Below are 19,388 nucleotides of genomic sequence, written 5' to 3'. Positions count from 1 at the left end.
TTTAGTGAAGATTTTATGTTGTTTTGTTTTTTTCTCCCTGCGTTTACCTTTTAGTTATAAAAGAGCCTCAGGGACTCCCTCCCTTAGTCTCTTAAGTTCCAAGCCCACTGTTAACATTCGACAAATACTTAGCAAGCAGAACAACCCAGGGTGGTCACTGTACCAAAGCCAGATGTGGACACAGCATCAAGGAGATCACAGTTACATCCTGAAAGGCATCTGTCCCACCGAAGTTTTTTTTTTGACACACCAACTCAGAAGGGAGTATGTGAAGGTGGAAATATCCTGGTTTATGACATCAAGTGATGGCTTTTATGAGGCACAAACTGTATTCATGTTTCCTGTAAAGCAAAAGATACCTTAGAGAGGTCAAAAAGCATCTCAAGATGCAAACGAGGCAGCGAGTTTCTCCACTCTTAAAATTTTTCTTACCATGTTGCAGGCAAGATTAGAACCCAGAACTTTACTGTTTCCTGATTTATCTTAAATAAACAAATAGAAATGCAATGTTACATGTGAATTAACTGTACAAATGTACTCATGCTCTTGGAGAGGCCAGGGAGGCATCTCAGGGTCGAAGAATAGTTGAGGTTGGAAGGGACCCTGCTGTTCAAAGCAGGGTCAACTAGAGCAGGCTGACCAGGGCCGTGTCCAGTTGGCTTTTGAGTATCTCTAAGGGGCTCCATAAGTCCACATCTTGACAGCGATTGTACAAATTCCTGGGTGTCCCAAAAGGCATTACAGGGCAGTGATACAGAAGTAATATAGATAGAGAAAATCAGGGCAAGCAATTCCAGGTTTGCAGTAATGCTGTGTGTAAAAGGGAATAATCATTCTTTACAGGAGCTCGAGTGACTGCACTCAGAAGTCTCCAGTTGAGGAGAGGTCAGAAGCTCCATTTCTCATCTGAAAAAGGCTGGACACTTGTGAGAGAAACGTAAGCATACAGCAGAATGCACTGGTACTCTTGTAGGAGTTTGATGATCAAGAGAGCTCTGGCAGGTTGATGCCTCTTAACCTGTCAAAATCCAGCTGGAAGGGAATGATGGAAGCTGTAGAGGAGGTTAAGAAGAGATTATCACCAGAGATGAATTGAACTCTCAAGCAGACTACCATTAGCACCCTGAAGGAATAAAGATTTTAATAGGAACATCTGTAGGGTATGCAGAAAACAGGATATCAGAAGCAAAGTGTCAAGCAAAAGGAATCTGTATCTTTTTTTTTTCTTGCTTTTTTTTTTTTCTTTTCTTCCCAGCAAATGCTTTATAACCATGTCACTGTTAAATGTTAAAAAGTAAGTGCATGTTTTCTGTGGATGTGTGTAAGTTCAATGCTTTTTCTTTGGATGGTAGATCAATTTTCAAAGGGAAAAAAGTGCATGGCTTAGAGAATCTTAGGTGTATGCCTCGATAACATGAGGATTCACTGAGAAAGGTAAGAAGTAGAAAAATAGTATCAAAGCTATTAATTTCCCTCCACGATCTGAAGGGTCAGTGGTTTGTTCTTTCCTCGTTTATAGAGTTTTTCTTCATTACTAGGATCATGATTGCTGGCTTATTTCCGTGCAGGTTTCCCTACATTGTTATTTGCTCTGCTCCAGAGGCAGTTCTGCTTGTGGCAAACAATACCTTTTACCCTTCTGCCTTTCCTTTTAGCTCCAATCCTCGAGCAGTTGTTGAGAGGCAGAAAGAACCCAAAGCCACTGAATTTCCTGGAATTTAGGAGGAAGATCTCACAAGCACATCACTGGATCTCAGTAGATCTTTCTACTGAGACTGCATTGGCAAATGTGGTCTTGGAGCCAGAGGGAGATGCAATTGTATTCTTTTCAGGTGTGTGTGTGCTCTGTGGAAGCTCCTCCAACACTGTGCCAACTCTGAAAGCATTTTAAAACCCATGTGGTGTTTCAATTTTGGTCATGTTGCAGGTGGCACACGTTGGTTCCAAAACCACTTTCAGCACTGTGAGAGTGATGGGAGGCCCTTCCAACTGCAGACAACACAAACTGCAATTCCACTCATAATTTTTTCTGCCTGGCTCTTTTTGTGGTTCAGGCCCCTGCTAAAATTACACTGGAACCAGCTTTGGTAACAGGAGGGTTGTAATGTCTTATCTGAAGCATCTCATCTGGAAAAGCATTATTCTTGCTGACAGATGGTCTTGCATTGTCTTGAGCCTGTGCTGTGTGCTTGTCCTGAATCGAGCAGTTAGCCTCAGATTACTGACCGCTCTGTTGAAACTGGCACGGGTTTTCCGAAGAATTTGGGCGTGCTGTGGGGTGAGGAACAGATTCCCCAATAGTTTAGCTGTGTTGAATGGAAGTGGGAGAATCTGAGCCCAGCCAAGCATCAGCTCTGTTCCTTGGGCTTGTCGGATGCGGAGTGACCTGTGTTAAATGCCCTGCAGCATTGTTCTGGGCAGCGAGGGAGGAAGGGACTGTGGGAAGCCTTAGTGAGGCGACTACCTGAGGTTGTAGTGGAGATAGCAGAAGGTCACTGGAACTCCTTTCCCTTACGTTAATGCTGATGAACGGAGTAAAAATGTCTGGGATGGAAGTCAGACCGGAGGCTGTCATTTCCCCCTATCTTCGTTTATGTCGTAGCACGAGATGCTGAGCTACAGCAGGACAGATGCTTGGTTTTCTGCACAGACACTAAGTTGAGTGGCGCGTTTCAGTTTTTTGTTTCAGCGCAGACTATCCTGCTCTCCGGGCCTTTGTGACCGCTCTGCAGCGGGAGGTGAGCAGCGGAGAAGTTCCCCTGCAGAAAAGCTTTGTACAAATGCAGCTGCTTCCTAGGAAACTCGCTGCCACAGGCAGGCTCTTTATACGGATGGGGCTTAAAGGCCTGGCAGCTGTTGGAAAAGGGTTGTGGCATACTTCGCCCTTGTGTCCAAATGAGAGCTTCTTCTCAGTACCTAAAGGATTCAGCTGTGCCTGAGAGCTCAGAACTAGACCTCCAGGGCTGAGTAAACCCAACTCTGTGCAGCCCTCCGGAGTGCATCCTGAAACTGCTTTGTTTTGGTTTTGATCCATCTTTCGTTCAGTGTCAGGATTTCCTTATGTAATATACAGCTAAAAGTGATTTTAAAGTGCTTTGGTTTAACCGTGTTTTTGTTCCCCAGCCCCATGCTTTTATGTTTGAAGGCTCCATTAGTGTCCATAACAAAGGGAGAGTAACACAGATGGTAAACATTTTTACCACAGAACACCAGCAGTGAACACCATAGCACTGATTTAGGAGTCTCTGCGCTGTGCTTGCTCAGCTGTATATAATCACTCTCATTTCCTTCCCTTGGGTTTCTGGCCAGCTCGGGGAGACTTTGCTGGCATGCTCAGAGAAGTCTCCCTGGCATCGCTCAGTGCTCTCATGTACCCCTCTGCAGAGCAAGAAGCTCCGTACTGCAGCTAGCGTCAGCTTTCTCCTGGCATGTCTTCTGATTTGCAGAAATGTAGCTTCACCAAATGTACTAAAATTAAACCTCTTTGGGGTGAGGAAAATATCTGCCTTAGCTGCCAGGCAGCCCTTGCAGTTATAATGCTCTTGAAAGTCTCCCTGATATAAAAGATGATAATCCTGGGGGACTGTGATTTGCCTTGCCTGAGTTTTGTGGGGTAGTTGCCATGGTGGAAGCTAGTGTGCATTTGGTACAAAATGATGATTTTTTAATGATTCGCTTTTCTTTCTGGGAATGCTGATAGAAAGACGAATGCTGTGAAGAAGGGCTGTTGGTTCTCTGTAGTAGTTCAAATAAAACTGTAAGTTAGCAATTTGGTTTGTTATCTTTTCACTTTTCTTTGTACAAACAAAAGAGTGAACTTGGGCTCTGTCTATCAAAAATGCAAGTGGCTTTCCTTTTGTACTTAGATGAGAGAGATAATCCCTAACTAAAATTTCACATTAGCATTCTGCTTGTAAAATAGAAAAGTGTCCTTCGGGCCAAAAAAAAAAAAGTATTTTTTTTGTTTGTTTTTTTTTTTTTTAAAACAAGCATGCACAACTGTGTAGTGGTGGCCCATTTTAGTGACTTGTTTACTGGTCTGACTTTCATATCCAAATTCTTGGCTACGGCCAAAGCATTCAAATAGTTTTCTCTTTGTTGAAAGAAGAAGATGAAAATTGTCTGAAATTTGAGCCAAGTTTGCATTCTCTGGAGTACCATTTCAGTCTTTGGAAGGGCTGTCTAATGTGGAGCAACCGAAAACTCTAGCCAGGTTTGTTTGAACAAGCTAAACTTAAAGAAGAGACAGCAAAACAAATACTTTTTAATTCTTGTGCTTTTTATATTTACACTGGCGGTGGTGTCTTCCTCAGATAAAACGTTTTGATATTAAGCAGTTCCTCTAATTTTACTGGGCTCTGTTTCTTTTTATGGTAACACACACTGTGCAGGAAGGTCATTATACGGGAGAAAAAAGCTGTCAGCATAAAAGAGAAAGTTAACATTGCACATGTTGTCTTTGTTTATGGGGTTCCTGGAATGTGCTGAGAATCGAGCCAAATGATGGCTTAAGCTGTTCTTTTTAATATGCTAGACAGCTTCTTCGTATGTCCTGCAGTAACAGGTACTTCACCTTGCAAGTACAGGTTGCAGAATTACCTGTGAAGACATCCAGAATGGTTCCTTTGTATGTTGCTGGTGCTCGCTTTAAAGGCCGTTCATATTTTCTGTGCCATTTGGAGGAATGTGACTGTTGTGACATTCAATTAACCCAACTGTGTGCAATAAGAGCACTGAAATTAATAACGAAACATGTATTGGTTGCGCACTCAAAGCCAGCTTAGGGTAGTGCTGGTCTCCGCGTTGCCTGATGACTGCACATCACAGGGAGCCTTGCAAACTGCATTGGTGATTTTTGTCTCATTTAGTATTGCATTAACATCTGTGTTACAAATGGCCATTCATCAGCTGGCATTTTTGTTCGAGTTCCAGAAGCAAGATGAAAGCAAATGGCAGCCACTTCTCATTTTTTGAGTTCCATCCCCAAACAAGTTATGTGTCTAAGGTTAAAGCGGGGCAAGGGTGTAAAACCCATGAATAATCGTTAGGTTACATAAGTGGTAGTAAATTATTTAATTTTGTACCTTATTAAAAGAAGCATAAAACCCTGTCTTCCATCAGCCAAAATTACCACCTTCAGTTTATACTAGAAATGAAGTTTCCCCCAGATTTACAGGGGACGACCAGGTGTTAACTGGTTTTAGAGATTCCTGCTGAACCAGTCCCGCACATGACTTTGGACGCAAGGGATAAAATGAACAATTAAAGGATAATAGGGAGTTGGGAAGGAAAGGGAAGATGACTAGCCAGGAAGGATTAGCTTGAGTCAGGAACAAATTTCCTGAAATTAGTCAAGCAGGTGCTTAAAGGGAGGTGGGTTGTTCTCTGAAGGAGTGATTTTCAGAAGCGTGTGAGCCAGTTAAAAGGCCTGAGAGGCCACCGAGGAAGAAACCTTGCTGGGGAATAGGTGGATGCTGCCTGGTAGGGTCAGGAAGAAAGTATGATGCTCTTGGAAGAAGACACGATTTCCACTCCTCCCTGTGATGATTTCTAGCTCCATCCCTGTACTTTGACCTCAGGGAGCTAGAGCCAGTGCAAGGGACAGGCTAGGCACGGGCATGTGGGAGGAGAGGGCTTGCAGTTTCTGCTCAGAAGAGTTGGTGTAGCACGACCTGTTGGTGCAGTGTGAGCATAATCTCGTGAAATGGACTGGTGTTGACAGATATTCCAGCTACCTGTGTTCAGATATTCCAGCTACCTGTGTTTATTTTTATTAAAATATTCTGAGATCAATTCTGTTAGCTCAAGTGTATACACATCTGCCTTGTGAATCAAAATGAGGGTTTGGTTTTCTCATTTTCAATGTGTTTCATTATACTGGATTCCTTTACAAGCCAAGCTGGTATTTTTTTGGCTGAGTTCATGTTGGATATGTATGGGAATGGACACCTCAAATGCTAATTTCTGATTTTTATGTGCACTGTAACACCTACATTATTTCTTTTGGGATTAACATTCTTTAGGCAATGGTTTTGTTCGGGAGCAATCACATTAGTGTTCAGTAAAGCTGAAACTGTACATTTTATTCTGTGTACTGCGTTTGTCAAAGCATTGGTATCCATTAAACACTTCTCCCACCTAAAGGAAGAAAGCAGAGTTTATTTGGATGTCAGTGGTTTTAACATACTGTTAGCTTCTGGCCTCAATCTAAATAAAACGCACTGATACCTCCAAATACCAAGTATATAAAATTCCAGTGTATTTTATTGGACAAGGAAACATTATGTTAAAAAAGCACTGCATTTTGAATGATTTCCAAAATATATTGTTGGATTCGAAGTTGTGAAATGTAATTGCTTCTACATCCTGACAGAACCACAGGATCTGGAGTGGCTTAAGAAATGTGAAAACCGAAGGCCAGATTCTCAGAGGCAACTTAGTCCCACTAAAATTAATGCAAGTTAGGCACCTAAATGCCTTTGAAATCTGGCTCCGAGCCTGTAGTTTTTGTTGCTGTTAATACTTGGGACGTTTTCTTTATGCCAGCCCTTCAGTTCAACTCAAGGAACAGGAGAGGGATTTCCTGTGTCGGTCAGCAACGTGCTGTTTAGCACTGGAGCTAACCCCAAGAGCAGGGCTGGGCAGCACTGCTCTGCGATTCGCTCTACATTAATATTGCTCTAGTAGGAGTCAAAGTTTAATTACCAATATGACATTTGACTCCATTCTGAACTACAAATAAGTTGTGAAGTAAGGAGGATGTCAAAGAACAATTTCCCCTTCTCTCCCCCCACTTTATTCCCTCTGGCTTGTAGTGTTCCTCCCAAGGCTTGTTTTGAGAAAAGAATATATATCCCAGCAACATGGGCATCATTGAACTGAGCTTACTGCGTAGTCATAGCTTTATTTTATGGCTAATAACACTATGCCATTTTTTAAGGGAGGAACAGTATTAGAAAAGCTGGAAAATAGCTAAAAAGTACATTTTTTTCCCCATCAAATTATAAAACTGTACCGTGCTAGCTGAAAGCACATAATGAGTAGGAAGTGCGCACTAATCTATTTGGCTCTGTCTGAACCTTCATATTTCTATTTATCTCAGTGGGAGATTTTAATATTCTACTGATGTTATTTTATATTTTGCTGACTTTCAGGTTGAGATATTGGCACTTAAAATCATGTTGACTGCCTGAATGCAAAATCAGGCTTTATGAGAATTAATATAATCATGCTATTATGAATCTTGGAGGTGGTACTAGCTGATATAAACGGTGTCTGAAAATGATTTAATGAGCTGGTTTTTCCTTTATTTCAAAGCTCACTTTGCAAAACACTTTCAAGTACAAGGAAAAGCTGTATGTATATCAAGGCCCAGATTCTGCTTACATTACTAGGAGAGTATCTCTAATTCATCTACCCAACAGAGCTAAAAGTACAAACAAAACTTCTTTTCAGCAGCTACTTCATTAATAGCAAATTACTTTTGTCCAGTCCCCAGTTTGCCCTCTGACTGTCACTGAATGCCTGCCTCCTCCCCACTGCAGTTCCAAATCATGATGGTTAGGCTTGCATTGGCTTTGCAGCTGGCTCAGCGAGATTTGCAGAGACGCTGGAGACACGAGCAAAAGCTGGTTTAAAGTTTTGACGCCTGAGGACACGCAACTTTGGGTTGTGTTGAAGATGCACAGAATGTGTGCTGGTGAGGAATGCAATGTATGAGCTAAGTAAATTGCAGTTCATCTTGATAGTTGTTCAACACATCTCGAAAAGTGGCAAACTGCTTAAAAAAACCCTTCAGATAGGAAGAGTGATGGGGAAAGAAGGGCGTGCGACCATCTCCTTCTCCCTTAGGCTTACAGTCTCACTGGATTTTGAAGGGAAGCAAGTTAAGAGGAACAGAAGAGTTTTAATCATATGGCTGTTCCTGAGGTCACTCAAGGTAAACCACGAATTTCTCCAAATAACTTACTAGGCTTTTTTAAAGATTTGGGAATAGAACCTCTGAAAATGTCCATGCAGAAGAGTGACTTCAGTCAGGCTGTCAGTAACACCTTATTGCTCAGTTACATCTTATTGCTGATAGAAGTAGAGGCTGCTGACAGATTTAAGGCCCTTAGTCAAGAAAGTGCTCAAGTAAATGGTTCAGCCTGTCACTACCCTTGAAAGCACTTAAAAAATGACTTAAAGAGCACTAAAAATACTGACATGTTTTTATGAGCTGAGACCTGTATGGACATTTTTTTGTCTTGATCCATTCTCAGAAAAACTTCAGCTAAGTTCATTATAGTTTTCGTCCACTACTCAGAACCAATTTGAGAGAGCTCAGTTAGAGGAAACTAGGACATACCTTCTGGTTTATCTACTGCTTTTCTCAATAATTGACATTTGATTAAGTATTCTTTGATTAAGGATTCATAATGAAACAAATTATGAATGACCAGGGAATCTTCTTCCAAGAGAGTATTTATAACAGTTGATTTTCAGAACTGTCTCTGTACTGTAGGTCCACAGAAAGCTTGTAAGATCTCCAGCAAATTATGAGCTTCTTTTTTTCTCCATTAAAGATAATCCTTCTACAAGTTCTCCAGAAGTTCGGTGATTGTCACCAGAACGGATTTTACAGGTGTGTGTCATTTATACAGCTTCTTGACACTTTCTCCTTACGGTAGAGGCAATAAAATGACTACAGGTGTTTTTGATGTCCTCCAATAGCAAGAAAAATAGTTAAAGAATGTATTTCTTGTTCTTTGAAAGTCAGTACCTTGGAGTTGAGTGCGTGTACCAAATTTCAGCTTAGTCTGAATGAATTACAGAATGAGTGGCTTGCTCTCTAGTATAAATCCAGATTTATCCATAGTACAGATAAATTAAGGCTAGTTAATGGTGACAGTCTTCAAGTAGGAGACACCTAGAATACTTCCATACCCAAGAGACCATTTTACTGTAGGCTAGCTGTGCTGTTTGTGCAAGGAGAATTCTGCTTTGATTTAAAAAAAACCACACACCATAAAACACAAACGAAAGAACAAACCACCTTATACATGTTTTAAAAACTGTTCATAGGTGTTAACCATATTTGTAGAATGTGAAGAAGCAAAAATATGATACATAATGGAAATACATTCCAACTTTTCGTAGCGGCAGTCAGATGGACAAATATTTCAGAGATGGGGATGAAAATGATTCAAAATGCTTAGTGCTTGATTATCCCTTGGTATGCATGCCAGGTTGCACCTGAAAGCAGAAGGCAGAACAAATGGAGAAAATGAACCCACTCAGTGAACAGTGTCTTATTTCACACAAATAAAGGCTGGATCTGCTCCTTAGTTAAATATGTATATACATTGCATAACTTTGAGTCATATTTCTGTGAATAAATTTTCAGAAGTTGTTGGTCAGTATTACTTGCATGTAAATCGCTGGAAGTTATGAATTCTTACATCTTTCAGAAAACAGTATATTGATGGTTTAGGTTTCTTCACTTTTTCCTACTTGGAATAGATTATTTCTCTCAGTGAAGAATTAAGATTATTTTTTTTTTTAGTGTGGGTTTGTCTGTATCTTGCCAGTGACATCTTTACTATGCAGGCATGCATGTTGGCCCGGTGGGAGTTTCAGTTCACTTCTGATTATTTCCCAGGCTTTGGACAGAGAATTTCTCAGGCTCAGATGGTTCTTAGTGATCATTTCAGAGCAATTCTCTTCTATCCTACACATCGCTGCCAGATTTTCAAGGATACAAACACAATATAATGTGGCTATAAATGCGAGGGACTAGATTTGGTATGCTCATTCCTGGAGCTTGAGGATGTGCCAGGTACGTTGGTAAATGCAGAACACATTAGGTTCATGAGTAGGCATTTAATAGAGAAAAACTTCAGGATTGTGTGCCCTTTGGATATTGCATGTATACTGTACGTTAACTAAGCACATTTCTGTCTCTGCAACTCAAATACGTGTATTTGAAAAGGCACGGGTTTCGAAACTCCCTGATGATCTTGGTGATACTGCAGAGAAAAATGAGTTCTTTCAACAACAGAGAGGGAGAGAGATGAATGTTTTAATCAGAAGAACAAAGAAAACCCATGTGTACTAGTCAGTAACTGGGTTAGTGGGGAGAATTTACTTTTTTTTAATTAAAAAAGTGAAAAATTAAATCTTGCTCTTAGACTGCTTGTTTCTGCTTCCAGTGATCTGGTGGCATCATTACTTATTAATCGATGCTATTTTCTATGCACAAGGAACTTATTTATTGTATTTATATAACACTGTCTAATGAATCATGTGGCTGCTTACAGTGCAGTAATATTGCAATAGTTTTAGTTATAAATATTTTTAATGTTCCCTTTGGTGATGGATGGATTATTCCTCGCACTGAAGGCAATGGCTCACCCAAGTCTTTTCAGAGAACAATTTGAGTGTCAGTTTCACAAGTGAAAAAAATCCTGAAAGGAAAAGGAAGCAATTCATTCACAACGGGACATGGTGCAGAGGAGGATAACCTGCCTTCAAAGATTTTTGTTTCGAGTATTATAATGTTTAATAAATAGTTTACTTCAAAGGCCTTTGCTGAAAAAAAAATAAAATAAAATAAGCAGCTTTCCTGCTATTCTTGTTCACTGGTCCAGTGTTGCTATAAGTAGCTCATATCCTGTCCTCTGTGGTCTCAGGTGGTTAGCTTTTGTTTGTGAAACTGAAGCTTCAACCAAAAGAGCTGTGCCACTAGTTAAATTATTAGGTAGCTGACAATATGTCTTAAAAATCAATGAAGCTCATTGTGGAACTTCAGAGGTTGACTTCTGCAGGGGGAGGAGGGGTGTCTGTATTATTTTGGGTGATGAGCAAAACCAACAGATCATCGGATTGTCTAAAAATAGAAGTTGCTAAGAAAGGAGTTTAAAGTAAATTCTTCACTTCCATCTTCCCCCAGCGTGCACTTTTTTCAGGCATTGTTAAAGTTTCATAGAGTACCAGATATATTGGGAGGTCATTTAACCTGTCTGCGGTGTCATGATTAGTAATAACAAAACCCACGCCTGTTTGAAGTTCCTCTGACCTGTTGTGTATTCATTTCTGTATGTCTTTGTTTTGTTTCTGCTAAATGTTGTGCTCAGTATTTGTGTGTTCCATTGAGTAAAGAAATGACTCAAAGCTTAAAGGAAAAGGCTTGGGTGTTTCCCAAATAATTACTTCTTAGGTTTTCTAGTTCTGGGCATATGAACTAAGCTACCGTTCTGTTTTCTTCCATTGTTTTCAATTCCTAGTCATTTCAAATCATTTGAGGGTGTAGTGTTGTGTTGCTGCCATCCTTCTAAGCCCTGTGTTCGTCTCCCTCGCTGTGAGTTCCCATCCTTGGGGGCACAGTTGGGATCTGAAAACAAAAACGTTCAATCTCTATGGTAAGGATCTTGAAGCAGAATTGCAAAGATCTGCTCTTCAATTTGTAGCCCATTGTAGCCAAAACTGTAAGTGATGTTATGTTGAATAGAGTTGAGCCCTAAAAGGAAACTGCTGGAGCTACCTTCACTTCACCTGTACTCTTAGGTGATTGAACATGGACTGCTTTTAACAGGGGGTTAACCCACTCCTCCCAGATAATACTTTGTACTGATATCACACCTGGCATTTGAGACCTGGAACATAACCACTAGAGCGTTTTTCTCTGATTAAAGATTTATTGGGATGAGTCCGAAGGCGGATGCACACCCTGTTTGCTTGGCCACATCCAAGTCAGAAATTTCCATGAGTAGTCAAAAGTGGATAAAGGATATCCCATGGATAACAAGCAACTGCTTAGTGGAAGAAAGAAATCAATATCCTGACTTTAGGAGTAGTATCTCTCTTCATGTGTCCTGCACTTTCTTTCCAGTTAAATGTTAGGTAGTAAGAATGATGGGGACTTGATCAATGCTTCCTCAAGATGAGATCCAAAATTCAGCCCCCAAGAACATGTTAAGAGAAAACTAAACATGTAAATGGGCAAAGTGGGACAAGCAAGATGCCTAGGGGTGCTCCAGAGACATAACTCCAAGCCAATGAAACAAGAAATTTTCTCCTTACATGTGATTTTGACTGAGGAAGATTTATTTGTCACTGAGGGTCAATGGCATAAGGATAAGACTGAGAGCAAGGACAAACAACTTCTCTGCAGAAGCAGAACTTTATAATCCTCTGTAGAGAGAGCATCAGATGGGCAAAGTACAGTCCTTCTCCACGGAAAGATGAAGTATGTAAGACTGAGCTGTCTCATAGTTTTTCTGGTCTGTAATTTATGATCTACAATAACGTCCTTGGTTACTCTGGTAGGAGGAAAGCTGTTTTTTACCAAACGGTCTGTATGCAGAAAAGTAGAGGTGGTTCTGAGTAGACTTTAGAACTTCACCAGTCTTTACTGGTGGACCATGCATTTTACCATGACTGTGAAATACTTAGTCCCCAGAACACGTCAAGGAAGCAATAACATCAAATCAGCTCTTGTTCAACTTAGAGATAATGAATAACTATTACGAACTAATCAGTGCTGTAATGTTAATTAGGAAAGTGGGTAAAATTACTTGAAATTAAAATGAGTGTACATATCTGTTTGGAATTCCATGTTGCGCACTGATTAAACGTTGTGGTGCTCAAAGCAGGAATAGTTAAACTATGGCCACTGGTCTACTTATGCTACCACGCCACTCGTATCCTTTGCACTTCAAGTAGTTGCTTGAAGGGAGAGGACACAAGGGTGATGACCAGGATAGCCAAGAAGCTAGAGGTACATTTTGGCTTGAGCAAACTCAACTGCCTCATCAGAAAGCCATGAAACTCCCTTCCAACTATCCACCAGCAAATCTATGTATGTGACTTGCCTCATTTTCATTTCTTCACAGAAAGGCCTTTTGTGAAGGGGTTGTTCCAATTATCGCCCTGAAATAAAACTCCATAGCTGCACTTCCTTTTAGAGGAGAGTGTAGCTTTGTTTTCCTGTCCCATTTGTCTCTTTCTGTTTTGTTAGTATTTCCTGAATAAGGGACAGCATTTTTTTCCAGAATTGAAACTGATACCTGCCAAAAATTAGACATCACAATCTGAGATTACTCCATCAGGAGAGAGAATCAGGTACTTCCAGGAGTGATTCTCTTCCACGTGCTTTTCTGCTTTGACTGTAAAGGGCTCTAAGTTCCCATGTCCAAACTTCATTATCTAACTTTTCATGCATGAAAAATACCCAAGCCATCCGTAGTGGGCTGACATCTATAAAGCAGGTCCTACAGGAGCCCTGCAGTTTTTACAGCATCATGAAGAAGCCAGATACCTTCAAACCAAAATGGCAATGCTGCCTGAACCTCACCCCTAGAGCTGGGTGAGATGTTACAGGAAATTTGTGAGAGCCTAGATCTTACTGAGAGCATTACCAGCAAAGTTTCCCTTTAACAGCTGATGTACTATCTAATAACTTAACCAAAGAGCAGCACTTCCTTGAGGATGCCTTTAAAAATGGCATTCTGTCATCTTACATGTATATCTAGTTATATAAATAGGTATATGTACACATAGTTATGTATATATAATTTGTACACATGGTATAGATTTATATGCATTTCATACAAATGCTGTTGTTAAAGACTAAGGTGTCAAAAGGGAAATGATTTAATGGTTTAAAGAAAAAAGAATCGGAGAATCAGATGATGACTGCACGTTTTGTGCTCAGATAGTAGGGTTCTGTACGTGATAGAGAAGTCTAGGTTTTTCCTTCTGTGTGTAACTTTGTTGGCGTGGATGTTAAAGGAATTAGTGGAATTATAGAACCAGCTAGTAACTGATGCTTTACTTGAAATACTGAAACTTCAGGAAAATGAGGCTACGAGGAATAAAAAACAAAAGAAAAAGTAACAGAGAAAAATTATTTGTTGGTGATTGCTGTTGACTGCTACACATTAAACTGCCTCACTGTCCCACTGGCAAAGCTTCAGTTTTGTGGACTCCAGCAGTTACAGTAGTTCTTCTGCATTTAGCATATGTTGTATCGATTATTGTCTGTCATTATGCACACTTGTAAATTATGGAAGCTTCTGTTTTAATACTTCAAGGGGAATAATTTTGCATGTACATTGTTAACTCTGTTTTGTTCGGTTTTCTCTATTTTGAATTTCTAATTTGAATTTCTAATTTTGAATTTCTCTAATTTGAATTTTAATATTTCTGCAAAACTAGATATAGCATTCATGCTATGTGGGGGAGAACTGAGGTAGATTATGGTTGACATAAGGATGTTTTTATGAAAAACGGGAGGAAAGATGGATGAAGCATGCTGCCTTGTATTTCTTTCGCAAGCACACATCAAAACACTGATAGAAGTTGTATACGATCAGAAAGGAATTATTTTAAATTTTCATGAATTCACACCTCTTTCCAAGAAAGCCAGCTTCGTTCTTAAAATGCATTAAGAAATAAACTGTGGTTCATTTCTGAAAGATGTGAGCTATAAGGACTGTTTATAGTTAAAATCGTCAGCACCTCTCTGTCAGTAAATATATAAAAATGTACCAGTGTTACTCCAAAGCATCCCGGCTTCGCTCTCTTATTTTTTACTCAATATTTTAATATTAAATCAGTAGTAAAACATAAAAGCAAGTGTGCTATGGAGTGTACTTCCCCAGTATTTGCTATGGAGTGTACTTCCCCAGTATTTTCTATGAAGTAAAAGCAGGATCACTCACTACATGTGAAGTTTGAGAAACTTACTAAAAAAAGAAAAAAAGTGTCAATACTGTGGTGCCTGGGAACACTATTGATACAATGTTACTTCAGAAATAGTGCAAGCTAGCATAAGTTACTATAGGAAGAATGAGGACTTCCTTAAAAAGATTGAAAAGCTGAAGGATCTTGGGGGACACATTTTATAAGGGATTAAGAGCAATCAGAAAACCAGTTCCTGCCGAAAGTCAGTGGTCAGGGAAACCTGTATATTTGATGTCTTGTAAAAGCTCCTTTTCACACATTTCATTTATGGCAATTTTTAAGTAAAATGATTTTGCCAGAGTCCTTATGTGTAGTTTTTTTTTTGAAGTTAACAGAGAAGATGTGTCAATCTTGGTGACATTAGGGTTTTTTTTCGAATGCATGTATTATAACTGAAATGTTTCTCTGCTTGTATTAACTAATATTACAATCATTCATTATTTCTAAATGAAAATTGGATGTCTTGGGATATCCTTCCAAGATCTATAGCTTTTCTGCTTTTCTTGTTCTGTTTTGAACAGAGCAAATTGAAATTCATGCAATGTGCCCTTCAAAATACAGTTTTCTTCACATGATATTCATCAAGATGATTTTAACATTAGTATGCCTTCATGTTGTATTAGTTCAGAGGTTACTTAACAGTTCAAACAATAATGTTTTTCAAGGAATGCTGAGAATCTCTGATATTTTTCTTAAGTTTTCCTTTTTTTTTTTTTTCCTGGTATCTTATGCAGTATAACCTTGTCAGAGGATAATGATGTTCAGTGTGTAATGGTGCTGCCTGGTAATTTTTCAGATGGTAGCTATACTGGTGCTGACTATGAAATCCAGACTCTTCTTATGTGAAACCTAAAGGAAGATCTGAAAAGACTTGAACAAAACTCGGTCTTCACTTTAGTTACAATTCAGTCATATGCCAGAAAACTCACATTTCTGAGTATTGATTGTGTTCATTTACCACAGCAAAGTGCATTCATTGATAACTACCTGCTGGTATTGAATCAATCTTATGTGAAGCACAGGGCATTATTGTCAGGTAGGATAAATAATATTGACTCTATTTTAAAATGAACACAGCATAGGAGAAATTAATTTGGTTCTATGAAGTCATTTAATTTTATTCTATTGACTATATAAACAGCGAAGTTTATGTGATAATATGATATCATGAGGCAAGTTACAGCTACAAGCTTTAGCAAGGTTACCCCTCCATAACGGCACTAAACAAAGTTTGTTTTGTTTTGTATTAAAGGAGGAAGAGAAATCCAATGCCTGTAATCAGACATAAAGTAGTAGTGCAGTTGGTCTCAAATTCTCTGCAAATCTGTAAGTGGAACTGGAATTGTTGTGTTTACTGACTGCAGCAAACCAGCTTGTTGGTTATGTTGTAGGTCAGCAAATTTCGAGGCTTCAAATATTATTCTGGCCAGTGTACTCTGCTCTCAAAACACCTTACCTTCCAAAACAAGCAAATAATCAGGAATAGCAGAAGGGAGTCGTGTTGATTATGCCTGATCATCTTTCAAGCTATTCGGTCTGTGAAAGGGTAGCAAGGAAGGAGAGCAAGTGCAACACAACTACCACAGAAGTGAGTGTGCTGTGGAGAGAGCCTCACAGTTGCTGTTGCATTTATTCCCCTACAGTGATAAGGAACTGTATTACCGTAAAGTTGTTAAACAGCAGCAACTGAAGCAATGAAACTGTGGAACACAGAACCCTTTTTGGATTACAGGCAACCACGCAACTGAGATTTAGTCATTGATTGCATGCACCCAAACGTCATCTTCACAGGCGATAAAGTTAATCTTCAAGACTTGGTAAATGAGAAAAATGAGTTATAAATTACCATGTGCCATATGTAAAGGGTAGGAGACACTGATAACTCTGCCAGCCTCATGTGACTCCCTTCTCATTTTAATTACTGAAGAGTGAATAATTTTAAGCCAGTTTGTAGCTGTTTGAACATCTATCTAAAATTCAACGCTCTTGAACACAGCAGTGAGGTCAAAAAACAAACGAACGGATTAAAACAGGTGTCTCTATTTGAAAAGGAGGCACAGGATGTGACTATAAGCAGTTGATATAATTTTGTTGTGAATGAAATTTGCCTAGAGAAAGTAATTCAAAAAGAAAAGAAAGATAGACAATTACCACTAGTCAGTTTTATAGAAATTGATATAAACCATGGTATGATTATAACCTTTTTTGACAACAGTAGTTTAGTATCATACATTCAGATATCCTTAGGCATCAGATCTAAATGTCCAGAGGGGCTCAAGTGCCTATTTTGGCAACTACCGCAAGATTCAATTGTACTTTAAGTGTCTGAGTCAGACAGTGATCGAGGAAACTTAATGTCCAGCAACCTCTGAAGTGTCCTCAGGACACCTAAAACAAAATAGGCTTCATAGCTGTCTAACTTGAGGCACCTTCATCTTCTTAGTGACCGTGGTCTGGGGAACTAGATATCCAATCTTCACTTATCCCCATTGTGCTGCTGAAACAAAGTACTCAAAGTCGTCTCAAGTCTCCTGAGAGAACAGTCTTCAGAAGGCAGCTAGCATATGTGTGCAACATTGAGTTCAGCCCAAAGCCTAGCTGCTGTGGTCGTATCTATCAAAAATCATAGCTGGAGAAGGTAGAGATGCTTGCTTTTTGCAGCTCCCCTCGCTATTAAGAGCGTGTTTGCCTAAAAAGGTGGAGGTAGGGGTTATATACTGACTTCCACGTGATGGGATTGCAATCTGTATTGCCAAATCTTAGTGAGGGACAGTGAGAAACCTAGTGGTCCTTTTGGTACATCCACCGTACTTATTCATGTGTGGTGTAGTTTTAGTTACCTACTAATGAAAGTCTTTCTTTACCACACAGCAGGGTTGCCTTGTCAGTCAGATTCCAGCCATTTTATAGACATTTAAGTTTAGAGAAAAGAGAATAGAAAAATATTTTTTGCAATTTGTTTCACTTTAAAATTTCATTTGTAATCAGTGTTACAAGACTGATCTGTTCAACTTCTCTCTTATCCCACAGTGAAACATTTTCAGTTCCATTTCTTTGCAAATCTGAAATCTGCAGACCAACCGGGAAGCTTTAAAGCATGAGGATAACCTGCAGGTCTCTTTCTTCCATTATACTGAGTAGTGAGAGCATTGTGTTGGATGAAATTAGTACTTGTTATTTCTAGTCTTAGAAACTTTCCCTCCTCTTCATCATCATTTTACTCTGCCCATTAATGCTCAGAAATTTGTATTTTGAAGCGGCATTCTTTGTTGTTACTAGTTTCTTTTCCTATTCCCAAAACAAGTTCATGGAATTACTGATACACAGACTTACTCAGATTGCGTTTTATGCCAAGGGTGATTAACTAGTATGTTGAAAATAGATCCATAGCTATGGATGTGTTAACCTACTGCGTTATTGGAGCTAAAGTTCTCTTCAGTTCATTGGTTTTCACCTTGTGGCCAGTGGATCACTGCTAGTCTATAGCATACTGCTTCTTGTAAGGCTGAGAAATTCACTGTACGATTAATAAACTCAAGCATGAGTTCAAGTTTCTTATGAGCAATGTTTTTGTCTTTTGAAGCTAAGAACCGTTGTTAAAGAAACTCGGCCAAGTTATCTGGTGATCAGGAGAAGCGTACTACAGTTTGCATTTCACTTTTTAAACCAGCAGAGAAATCAGCCTCGTGAACCTGGAAAATAGCTCTTGGGCCTAAAGCTACGAGTGTAATAGTCCAAATATACTGTAAGTTGTTGGATTACATGCAGTAAAATGCTAGCATGAGAAACAAAGTTTTTACATGTAATAAGATAAAACATATAAAATGCATCTTCAACAGAAATCTTATAATGGTAATTACAAACATATTTAGCATGGCATAAAAATGATTGTTCAGTAAGGTGAAGTGTAGGACTGATTAAATATTTATTCAAAGTTCATTGTCTTTGAGTTTCATTTGAATTTAAAGAAATATTCCTGGGTTTCTTTCTCTACTGTTCTCATGATGATTGTCTGAAACAGTTTCACACCATTCTTTAATTATTATGTGAAAAATCAAGAGTTGGAATCAGAAATGGAAGTACGGATAACAATATACACCATGCTCTAAATTTATTACTCACAGAAACTTAGTCTGATTTAAAATAAATAAATAAATACTGAGTCACTTTAACCAACAACTGCAAAATGTTGCCCCGAGGACAGAGGTTAACTCAATTGAGAAATAATGGCCAAAACTCACACACTAATAACTTTTGGGGGGCTAAGGGTAATTTAGCCCTTGAGAAAACTCCATAATTTAATGTGAAATGCTTGGCAGAAAGTGTTGTAGTTTAGAGGCAGGCTCAGTGGGTTGTAAGAATTGAAAAGTCTCTTGTACAAAGGCATTTATATTTGCGACTTTTTTTATCTCCCCAAAATGTATGTTGTTATAAGTAAAAATTTTAAAAGCACTCAGAAATTTGCAGCGTGAAGTACATTAAAGTTCATTTCAAGGTTGTGTCCAATAATACAGAAGGTTGCGTGGGAATACTTTCTAAAAGTGTGGTTTATTGAAAAGTGGAAGGTGGAGTTTTCCAAATGCATGGAAGAGATTTGAGTGGACAAAATACTGCAGATCCATCTTTCTTAGTTTCTTAGTCACTTAACATGAAGTTCCCTAATG

At 39.1% G+C, this 19,388-nt stretch overlaps 1 protein-coding gene across 2 annotated transcripts in view; it reads left to right on the top strand.

Annotated features, from left to right (window-relative positions):
• The window catches only part of PCCA (propionyl-CoA carboxylase subunit alpha), a 286,917-nt gene that overhangs the window by 238,581 nt on the left and 28,948 nt on the right, over positions 1-19,388 (top strand). Inside the window, exon 22 of one of the 2 annotated variants that reach the window (XM_066986247.1) lies at positions 844-924. The exons of the other annotated variant lie outside the window; for it this stretch is intronic. Coding sequence (XP_066842348.1) covers positions 844-855 — 12 coding nt within the window. The 3' untranslated portion in view covers positions 856-924. Of the gene's footprint in view, positions 1-843; positions 925-19,388 lie in introns of those variants that run through there. 2 annotated transcript variants of the gene reach the window in all.

The sequence above is a fragment of the Anser cygnoides genome, chromosome 1 (genome assembly GCF_040182565.1).
Source record: "Anser cygnoides isolate HZ-2024a breed goose chromosome 1, Taihu_goose_T2T_genome, whole genome shotgun sequence".
NCBI classification, from domain to species: Eukaryota; Metazoa; Chordata; class Aves; order Anseriformes; family Anatidae; genus Anser; species Anser cygnoides.
Note: the sequence above shows the minus strand (reverse complement) of the source record. Positions and strands in the feature narration are given on the sequence as shown.